The following is an 11,247-nucleotide window of genomic DNA, read 5'->3' on the forward strand; positions in this document are numbered from 1 at the left end:
AGTAGAGCTGACCAGAATCAGAAGGCCCTAAAATCCACATAACAAGGAACTGGAATGTGTTACAGAAAGGGAACTATTGAGTCAGATCCTCCCCAACACCCACATCAATACCAAGTGTGGAGACTAGATTCTCCGCACCAAGATAGCTGTCATCTGACACCGAGATATCCTGAAACCCCAAAATGAGCTACCCAGAGCTAAGCTGGTAACAGTGGAGACCATAACCCACTGTGGGGAACTAGATTTGTACCTCCCAGAATTCAGGAAGTGGTGGTTTGCTCTGGAGAGGCAGCCAGCCAAAGAGCCACACTCAGCCCCGCTGGATTTCAGCCTCCATGCCCTGTGCCTGCCGGCCAGATCCACTGCTGTGCCTAAGCCAGAGGCCAACAGGCTAGCCGAGCAAGTAGGTGCTTTTTTCCATGTGTCCTTTCATCATATTAAGATCGGTCTGCTCTAAGGAGAGGGGTGCATCCCACCTGGGCTTAGGCAGTATACAAAGACAATCCCCAGCCACCATCCCCCATCAGGAAGCCAGGTGAGGGGAGATTCCAGGCCTCTCCAGTGAGACACTGCTCAGTGAGCTGGGGTAGATTAAAGAAGTCACAGAAGTAAGGACACAGGCCCATGTCCTTGGCAGTCAGGAAAGGCTCCTCACTAGAGCCAGGCACCTGGTGTGACCCCAATGCCACTACTTACTACAGACCACCTTCTACTGTCATTTCCTCACTTGCAAGTGAGGCCTAAACTGTTCCACAGGGGAAGCACATCAGAGACCCACAGGGAGTCCTTAGAAAGCCAACTCACCAAGCTTAGCTCTGAACCTGAAAAGCCTCCAGGGGAGACCCTCTTCACTAGCTCCCCAAAGAAGTAGACCAAACCCGAGCAGAGCATAAGATGGACCTGTGGTGGTTTGAATGAGAATGGCTCCCAGAGGCTCACATGTTTGATGAACTGGGCCCCATCTGGTGGAACTGTTTAGGAAGGATTTGCAGGTGTGGCCTTGTTCAAGGAGATCGGTCACTGGGTGGGTGGGTGGGTGGGGAGAATGCTTTGAGGTAGGTGTGTGTGTGTGTGTGTGTGTCCATCCCTGCTGCCTAGTTGTGGATCAAGATGTGAACTCTCAGGAGCGGGAGAGATGGCTCAGCAGTTAAGAGCACTGACTGCTCTTCCAAAGGTCCTGAGTTCAATTCCCAGCAACCACATGGTGGCTCACAACCATCTGTAATGGGATCCAATGCCCTCTTCTGGTGTGTCTGAAGACAGATACAGTATACTCACATACATAAAATAAATAAATCTTTAAAAACAACAAGTGAAAAAGATGTGACCTGTCAGCTGCTTCTGCCACCACACCTTTGTTCCACCATCATGGACTAACTCTGGAAACAGTAAGCTCAACTAAATGCCTTGGTCCTAGGCGGTTTTCATTAGCAATAGAAAGTGACTAATACAGGACCCCAGCCTTGCCCCTTCTGTTCTGCCCTGCTCCTCCTCAGCCTCCATCCAGTTCCAGTCTCAGGGACCCAATTCACAGATCACCTGCCTCTGCCTCCCAAGTTCTGGGGTTAAAGGTGTGTGCCACCAAGCTCTTCAGAGTAGCACAATAGTCCATTCGGAGCTCCGTCACTGACTGTATGACCATCACCTAGTCAACACTACCTCATTGAATAGAACATTTCAAAACCACACAACAGCTGAGCTCAGGGGGGCTCAAGTATGGCATGTTTGGCACACAGTATGCTCTGGGTTCTAGCATTGCAAAACCCAAGAGTGGTAGAACCTGCCTCTGATCGCCACACGTGGGAAGTGCAGGCAGGGGGATCAAACGGTTATTCTTAGCTACCCAGTGAGTTCAAGGCCAGTCTGGGCTGCACAAACCCAGTCTCCACCAAATTTAAAAATAAAGAAAGAAAGAAAAGCTACTTAGCACTGCAGAAAAACATTAGCGGAAAGAAACAGACGATGAAGCATGTATCTGGGACACAGTGAGGACAACTCTGTAAGCTGAACAGGAAACAAGGAACTGCAGGAGGACGCTGAGGGATTGGAGTCTCTGGAAAAATGTCTGCGCTAGCGGTTCTCTGTGCTTATGCAATATTTCCTCAAAACGCCAATTCTCCTCAAAAGGCCAGCATTAAGTGTTACTGGTTCTGATTTCAACTCCTCCATAAGGACTCCAGCAGTCATCACTTCCCAGGAACAGTCAGGCTTGGAGGATTGTTGGTAAATGACATAACTGCACGGATGGGAAGGAGGCTGGTTGGTAGAGTGCTTGCCTAGCACAGAAGATATAAGTCCCCAGCACTATACAAACCAGGAGCCAGGGTGATGCCTGCCATCCTTGTACTCGGGAAGTGAATGCAAGAGAAATTTAATGCCATCCTCAGCTACACAGTGAGTATGAAACCAACCTGGGCTACATGAGACTTTGTCTCAGAAATAAACAAACAAACAAGCCTTTCCAGGTGGTGGTAGCCCACACATTTAACCAGGAGGCAGAGGCAGGCGGATCTGTGAGTTCAAGGCCAGCCTGGTCTACAGAAAGAGTTCTAGGGCAGCCAGGGCTACACAGAGAAACCCTGTCTCAAACAAACAAAAATTACAAAAACAAAAACAAAACAAAACAAAAAAAAGAACAAAAGAAATAAGCTGAGTGTACTGATGCGTGCCTATAACTCCAGCACCAAGAAAGTGGGACCCAGGAATTAGCAGTCAGTCAGTCCAGCTGACTCAGCCAGCTCCAGACTCACTGAGAGGCTTGTGCCTCTGATAGATAGATAAATAAATAAGGTAAAGAAGGGCATGACAGTGTGCACCTTTAATTCCAGCACTCAGGAGGCAGAAGCAGGTGGACCCCTGAATTTATGGTTAGCCTGGTCTACATAGAGAGTTCCAGGCCAGCCAAGGTTACAAAATGTGACCCCATCTAAAACAAACAAAAAAGATGGAGACACCCAACAGTAACCTCTGTCCTCCATGAATGTGCACCCAGACACTCACAAGAGCATACACATAAACATTCAAGCATCTACACACACATGCAGGCACATTAAAACAACAACAAAGACAGAAAGAAGGCTGGGACATCACTCAGAATCAGAGCCCTTGCTTAGCACGCACAGTACAGTGTGTTCAATCGCTGGGACTTGGCTGGGGCTAGGGCTGGGGCTGAGGTTCGAGGTGGGGTGCTCATCTACCATGTATGAGGCCTTTGTTTATTACCCAGTCCTTCAAAAGCCAGTATGATGGCACATGCCTATACTTAATCTAAAATCAAAATAAAACCTGGATCTGATTCTCCAAGAGCTAAGGCCATCATCTGCCTCCAAACACATTCCCAAACCACACCTCTCTTAGTTCAGGTTCTAATTCATTCGTGATTCTGTAAAGAAAACTGGAAAAGTCCAGCTTCAGGAGGCCACATAGCTCCTAGGTCCAATCCTACCTGCAGTTCCCAGCTGTGCCCACAGCAGTCCTTCCTGCGGCCTCTGCCCACCACCCTGGCACACTGCACAGAAAAACATATCTTGTTTGTGCTTCATTTTTCTTAGGAAACAAAAGTAACATGAAAACAGAATTCCCCTGCTCGGAATACATCACTTTCTTGATAACCGCAAATTCTGGCAAGTCGGTTCTACATAATAGACGCGAAGTTAGTTCCTCTTTCTTCAGATTGATACATTTACCTTGCAAATTGTGTGTGTGTGTGTGTGTGTGTGTGTGTGTGTGTATGTGTGTGTGTGTGTTAGTTAAAACATGGTTACACATAGTCTAGGTTTGGCTTCTAACTAGATAAAGATTAGCCTTGACATTATGATTCTCCTGCCTCTACCTCTCCAGTACTGGGATTGTAAGTGTGCACCACTATACCCAGTTTATTTATTCCTGGGGACAGGACCCAGGGTTTCATGCAGGCAGCTACATGACTAGCCAAGAGAGAACAGAGACAAATCAGGAGCTAGGCAAGAGAGGGTGGAAGGAGGGTAAAACTGAGCAAAGCTGGGCAAAACAAGCATGTGAGATAGATAGATAGATAGATAGATAGATAGATAGATAGATAGAGATAGACAGACAGACAGACAGACAGATAGATGGATATCTCACATGCTTACAGGTATACACAGCAAAACACTCACACACATAAAAATGAATAAAACTAAAAAGATGTTTTAAAATAAACTATTAAGGGATGATGTTGTCTTTTAAGAGACATGATAATATGTACTTTTCTTCAAACACTTGGGCCCTATATATCAGGTATTATTCTAGGTGCTGAGATCTGAAGAAAAATCTCAAGTTTTCAGATGACAGTGTGTAAAGCAGGAAGACGAATGCTCGTAATGTGAGCAGCCATTTCAGGGTTGATTTAACCACCATCAAGTACACACATCTGAGGAGACAGCTCGATGAACTGTGACGAGTGCAAATGCCCACAGAAGGAAGCTTCACTTAAGCAAGGAACTGAGGGTCAGGGGTTGTGAGCCCAGGCAGGGCAGGAAGAGCAGGCTAGAGCTGCAGAATAGGAGGCAGGGCAGTGAACAGCAAAGGCCAAGGGACCTGACCACAGAGAGAACACGATAGCTGCCCACTGGAATGTATGGAATGCCACCAAAGGAGCCACGTTAACACAATGGAGACCAGACTCCTCTGGTTCTCCTGGACTAAACTGCGGTCCCAAGGACTGAAGGAGGCAGGCAGAGACACACAGCACAGTGTGCACACTTCATTTGTATCTTATGTGTGCTTACACGCTCGCTCTCAGTCAGTCTCTCAGTCTCTCTCTCTCACACACACAGATACATTGCTTACATGCTCTCTCTCTCTCTCTCTCTCTCTCACACACACACACACACACACACACAGAGAGAGAGAGAGAGAGAGAGAGAGAGAGAGAGATCAGATGTTGGATCAGGCACACCATGCTGCCCAGCAGCCCTGAAATGAGATTCTAAGTTATATCAGCACCAAACAGCTCCAGTGAGTCTCAGTATTATTATTTCCACATTGCTGAGTTTGGAACCAGGACCTTGAGCTTGAGCACTGAACAAGTGTTCTCCCAATGAACCACACCCCCAGCTCCACTGTGTTTTTCTTTCTGTTTTTAATGTTATGTGTTTGCATGTTCTATGTGTGTGTGTGTGTATGTGTGTGTGTGTATGTGTGTGTGCGCAACATATGCATACCTGTGGAGCCAAAAGAGGGCACAGAATATCCTAGAACTGAAGTTTCAGACTGTTAAGTAGCCATATGGGTACTGCGACCAAAACTAGGGACCTCTGAAAGAAAAGCAAGTACTCTTACTGCTGAACCATTTCTCTAGCTTTTCTTTCATGTGTATGGGTGTTTTGCCTGTATGTCTGTGCACCATGTGTATGCTATTCCCAAAAAGGCCAGAAGAGAGGGCTAGAGACCCTGGAACTAGAGTTACAGACACCCAGGGGCCATCTGGGTGCTGATGATAAAACTCAGCCCTCTCTTCAGCCCTCATTTGTTAAACAGATATTAATGTCTTTATTTGCTGCAGAGAATAACACAGGTCTCACCATGTAATCTTGGCTGGCCTAGAACTCACAGGAATCTGCCTGCCTGCCTCTGCCTTCTAAGTGCTGGAATCAAAGGCATGCACTACCAAGCCTAGATCAATATATTAATTTTAAACTGTTTTTATTAATTTTTTAAAGATTTATTTATTAATATATGTAAGTACACTGTAGCTGTCTTCAGACACTCCAGAAGAGGGAGTCAGATCTTGTTGCAGATGGTTGTGAGCCACCATGTGGTTGCTGGGATTTGAACTCTGGACCTTCGGAAGAGCAGTCAGGTGCTCTTACCCACTGAGCCATCTCACCAGCCCTTAATTTTTTTTTTTTTTTTTATTATCAAGGGAAAGGGACAGAGGTGTGCCACAATGCATGTGTCAAAGGACAACTTTTGAGACTCACCTCTCTCCTTTCACCATGAAGGTTTCAGAGACCAAGCACAGGTAGTCAGGTTGGCAGTATGGGCCACTTAGTCACTTCACTCTCTTGTGAAGACAGTGTCTGTATGTAGCTCATGGTTGGTTGGTTGGTTTTTAAGCTCACGAGCTTCCCGCCTGGGCCTCCTGGAGACTGGCACCACAGTTCATTCAGAGTATTTTGACAGTTACAATTTCAATATAAAAATCCACAAAGGAGAGGTGGAGGGAGTGAAGGATGTGGCTCAGTCAATAAAGTGCTTGCTGTGCCCGTGACAGCATGGCAGCTGTCATGGAATCCCAGCAGAGAAGCTGTTTGTTTCCAACGGAGAATCTTGGAGCTGGCTGGCAACCCATCTGGCCAAATCAGCAAGCTCCAGGGTTCAGGGACAGACCCTGTCTAAGAAAAAGGTGGGAGGCTAGAGAGATGGTGCAGACAGCTCATTCTTAAGAAAGTTTGTTTACCATGCAATCATGAGGACGTGAGTTCAGATCTCAGCACCCTCACAACAACTATAGTGTCTCACAAATGTCCATAAGGCTAGCTCCAAAAATCTGACACCCTTTTCTGGCCTCCAAGTATGCACAGGCAGACACATACGTCTGTGCACACACACACATAAAATCTGTTTGCTAGTTAGTTTGTTTGTTTAAGGCAGGATTTCTGGGCTGGAGAGATGGCTCAGCAGTTAAGAGCATGGGCTGCTCTTCCAGAGGTCCTGAGTTCAATTCTCAGCAACCACATGGTGGCTTACAACCATCTGTAATGGGATCTGATGCACTCTTCTGGTGTGTCTGAAGACAGCAACAGTGTACTCAAATAAATAAATTTTTGGGAGCTGGAGAGATGGCTCAGTGGTTAAGAGCACTGACTGCTCTTCCAGAGGTAATGAGTTTAATTCCCAGCACCCACATGACACCCTCTTCTGGTATGTCTGAAGACAGCAATGGTGTATACATTAAAAAAAAAAAAAAAAAAAAAAAAGACAGGGTTTCTCTGTGTAGCCCTGGCTGTCCTAGGACTCATTCTGTAGACCGGGCTGGCCTGGAACTCAGAGATCTGCCTGCCTCTGCCTCCCAAGTGCTGGGATTAAAGGCAGGGGTCACTACCACCCAACCAATAAATCTTTAAAACAAAAATAAGGTGACGAGCCATTGAGGAAGAGACTCAATCAAACCAGAGACTGAGTCACACCAGGAAGGAGGTAAAGGAACTGAAATTCATTACTAATCAAGATAATGGATATTAAAACAAAATTAAATGTTCTTAACTCTCTCCATCCGTCCCATTTGAGAATCAAACATAGGACACCCAAGCAGGTCCCTTTGCTGGCTGAGCCATGGCACCAGCCTTCCATCAGTCAAAGACAGCAAGTGTGCAAATCCTAGAAGCCAGCAATTCCACTCCTAGGATATCTTCTTGTGATGAACGCGACATAAGACCCCAAAGATGTCTGCATCCTAGTCCCAGAAAAGGTGATGTTCTTACTTTCACTCAGCAAAAGGAATTAGAATTACAGTGAAATTCGAGGCTGTTCTGAAGTGAACATAAGAACACAAATCTTCATTTTCTGGGTGCCTCCCCTATTCACAGGGGTCCTTAAAAGTGGAAGCAGACAAAAAAGAGCCAGGCAACTTGAAAGAGACATGGAAACCGTCAGCCTAGGGTTGCTGGCTTAGGTAGATGCTATCTACCGTCTGAACAGGGAGGCCAGCCTGTGAATGCTCCATCACGGACTATGGAGGCTGTGACACTTTGTTTTCGGCAAGTGTAACTTGCTCTGGACCACTGACCTCTGCTCACACAAGGTGCAGCCATGTGTGATAGCATGTACCTACAATCTCAGCATCCAGAAGACAAGATACGGAGAACAGGAGGACTATGGGTTTGAGGCCAACCTGAGTTACATAGCAGACACTGTCTCAAAAATAAACAAATAAGGCTGATTGTGGTGGCACATGCCTTTAATCCCTGCAGTCAGGAGACAGAGGCTGACCTCTATGAGCTCAAGACCAGGCAGGTCAGCACACTAAGTTCAGTTCTCCTGAGGACCAATCTCCTGCAGCGTATACACGGTTCACCTTTCGAATAATGGATCTGTGTGCTGAAAACCACAATGAGCCCATTTTCCTCCCAGCAGTTCCAAACCGCTACAAACACAAACACTACTTTACGCATGACTACTACCGGCAGCTCTGAAGGGGTAGCCAAAGTGGAAATCTGCTATGTACCCATAAGTCACACTAGTTAATCCTTTGAGATGTCAAAAATCAGCCAACTGTGAAGGTGGAGGCTACTAGGCAAAAGGTGAGGAGGAAGAGGAGGAGGAGGAAGAGGAAGAGGAGGAGGAAGAGGATGAGGAAGAGGAAGAGGAAGTGAAGTGAAAATCAACCTGTGAAAGTTCGCTGCCTGAGCTCTTTACCTCTGAAAGCAAAGCCATCCTCGGGACCAGGTGAGAGGGCTCAGTGGCTACCTGCATTCACACACACAAGCCCACCCACCTCAAGCTCCATCCCTAGAACTCAAGGAACAGTGGAAGAGAGAAGTGACTCCACAAAGCTGTCCTCTGACTGCCATCCCTGTGCCATGCCACACTGTTCTCAAGAACATCACACACACAAGAATACGTTTTCCCAAGAGTGATTCCCAAAGGTGTTTTGACTCTAGTCCATCCAGCCAAAGGCTCCACCAAGACACACTCCAACTAAGTTTCTTGCAGAAGGAAGAAAATCTCCTTCGCCACATCACCAGCTTGGTGCCAAGTTTCATACATACAGAAGGAAGTGACAGGTTGAAAAACCCATTTTCCTACTTACGTGGCTACTGGGATGGCCTGTCAATCGTGAAGGACTACATGGCTGTGACTAACACACAAGTCACACCACTGCCCAAGATCTGTCAAAAATCTAGACGAAATCCTTCCTAACGTCAGCCATTAGCTGAGTTCTCTAGGAAGTAATATGGAAGATCCCAAATTTGCCAAGAGAGCTCTAACCCATCACCACTGCTACAAGCCACAAGGAATTGCTTTATGAGTCAGGCAGGGGCTCAGAGCACAGGCTCCAGAGCTCTTGCAGAGGACAGGAGTCTGGGTCCCAGCAGCTCTACTGAGTGGCTAACAGGCAGGTGAAACTTTGGCCTCTCGGGAATCTAACACATCTGTCCTCCAAGGGCGCGCGCGCACACACACACACACACACACACACACACACACACACACATACATATACACAGTTAGAAATATTTTTTTAAAAAAGCATTCTTAAAAGGCATAAGTAGCTCTGGATCAGTCTCCCTTTCTCAAGGCGCCCAGGTATAGGGACTTAAGTGGTGGCTCAAACATACAACCTCAAAAATACAATGTTTTACCCAACAAGACCCAAAGACTGTTGACCAACTCCGAGGGGAGTTTCACCTTCTCTCCATTCTTCAGAGGCGTTCATTGACATCCTCCTCCCTCCCCTGGGGTTAAAAGTACTACCCTAAACCCTTCGTCCCAAGAGAAGAACCTGTCTTTCCACCAATGCTCTAGATGGCCATACTCAGCGACACTTGGCCAGACCTGGCTGGCACACACCAGGCCCAGCTCCACCCTTGCGCCTCTGGCCACATGGATGCGTCCCCACAGTCCACAAAGCCGGGGACCCCAGGAAAAAGAGTCTGATACCAAAGACACATCCCTTTCCCTGGACATGGTCACACATGAATATAAACCACTCTCTAGACCACGTCTCCAAAGTGGGGTCAGAAAAGACCCAGGTGCAACTCCACACGGCCGCTCGCTAACGGAGGGCTGAAGAGCAGCGTCCCAGGGAGCAGCGGGAAGAGGCTGGCCCCAAGAATGTCCACCCCCCCACCCCGGCCAGGCGAGGTGTGGCACTGACAGGTGGTCCCCGAGTGTGAAGCACTTGGCTCTCCGCACAGGGCCATCGGGCCGCGTGCCCTACCTGTCGCCGGCGGATCCGCCTCCTCGTCAGCCTCCGCCTCAGCAGCTGCAGCGACTGCCGGCGAGGGCAGCGGGTCCATCGCGCGGCCAGTCATGTGAGCCCGCTCGCCCACGTGACTTCCTCCCGCGCCCGCCCGGCCAGCCCCGCCCACGCCAGCTCTTGTCCGGCGTGGCCACGCCCATGCCAACCTCGCCACGCCCCTCCGCTCACCCCAAGCAGTAAGACCACGCCCCTACCCACGAGCCACGCCCCAACCACGTGGCCGCGGCCGGGGCAGCGTTCAGCAGCTCTGGTCCAAGACTGAGTGCTAGCGCGAGTACCGCCCCAGCTGCTTAGTGCCACCTCCCTCCAGTGCGCACCCACCTCCCCGCTCTTAGCCAGCAGCTGTTACTCATCTTCTTGCCCACCCTCTGACCCACGCTGCCATTCATTTTTGCATTCGCTTGCCCACTCACACATGCTCTGTGAATTCCGGGGCAGCCCCTGTGAAAGGTGCTACGGACATTAGAACAGTGTTCTAGTACCTTCTGGGATTTGGAGCGTGAAACATGGCTAGAGAGTAGGTCTTCTGACTATAATAGGTCTCTGAAGATTACTGATGAGGAACAACATTCCATAATTGTTTGCAGATAACCAGGCCATTCTCCTTTCTGTTGGGGATTGAGCCCATAGGCTCCCACATGCTGAGCTGGCCCTCTACCACTGTGCTATGTATCACCAGCCCTTTATTATTTATTTGTATATTGTTGGAGATAGGGTCTCAATATATAACCCTGGCTGTCCTGGAACTCACTATGGCTAGCCTCAAACTCAAAGATCTGCCTGCCTCTCTCTCCTGAGTGCTGGGATTGAAGATGCACACCAGGACGTTGAGCTTTATGTATTTATTTTGACTCGGGGTCTAGTTAGCCAGGCTAGCCTTGAACTCACTCTGTAGCTAAGGCAGAACATCCTCCTGCCTCAGCCTCCCTAGGAGCTAAGTTGAACATACATACCTCCAGGCCTGGCCCTCTGACTGACAGAGGGAAGCAAGGATGTAAGAGCACACAGGAGCAGTGTCTGACCCGGGGCTGAATATGAGGACTGAGTCTAGAACTGCAGGAGGAGGAAGAGGAGGAGGAGGAGGAGGAAGAAGAAGAGGAGGAGGAAGAGAGAGAAGAAGAAGAAGAAGAAGAAGAAGAAGAAGAAGAAGAAGAAGAAGGAGGAGGAGGAGGAGGAGGAGGAGGAGGAGGAGGAGGAAGAGGAGGAGGAGGAGAACAAGAAGAAGAAGAAGAAGAAGAAGAAGAAGAAGAAGAAGAAGAAGAAGAAGAAAGGAAAAAGAAAGAAGGAGAAAAAGAAAAAAG

At 48.2% G+C, this 11,247-nt stretch overlaps 1 protein-coding gene across 7 annotated transcripts in view; it reads right to left on the reverse strand.

The window, feature by feature from the left end:
- Positions 1-10,065, reverse strand: part of Snx8 (sorting nexin 8) — a 49,016-nt gene extending 38,951 nt beyond the window's left edge. For 2 of the 7 annotated variants that reach the window (XM_006504673.4, XM_006504672.2), the window contains exon 1: positions 3,446-3,557. In XM_006504673.4, coding sequence (XP_006504736.1) covers positions 3,446-3,542 — 97 coding nt within the window. In that variant the 5' untranslated portion in view covers positions 3,543-3,557. Of the gene's footprint in view, positions 1-3,445; positions 5,306-9,904 lie in introns of those variants that run through there. The other 5 variants (XR_001784687.2, NM_172277.3, XM_030254436.1 and 2 more) reach the window with 5 other exon arrangements.
- Positions 10,066-11,247: the final 1,182 nt, after the last annotated feature.

Source organism: Mus musculus, chromosome 5 (assembly GCF_000001635.26).
Source record: "Mus musculus strain C57BL/6J chromosome 5, GRCm38.p6 C57BL/6J".
Classification (NCBI taxonomy): Eukaryota; Metazoa; Chordata; class Mammalia; order Rodentia; family Muridae; genus Mus; species Mus musculus.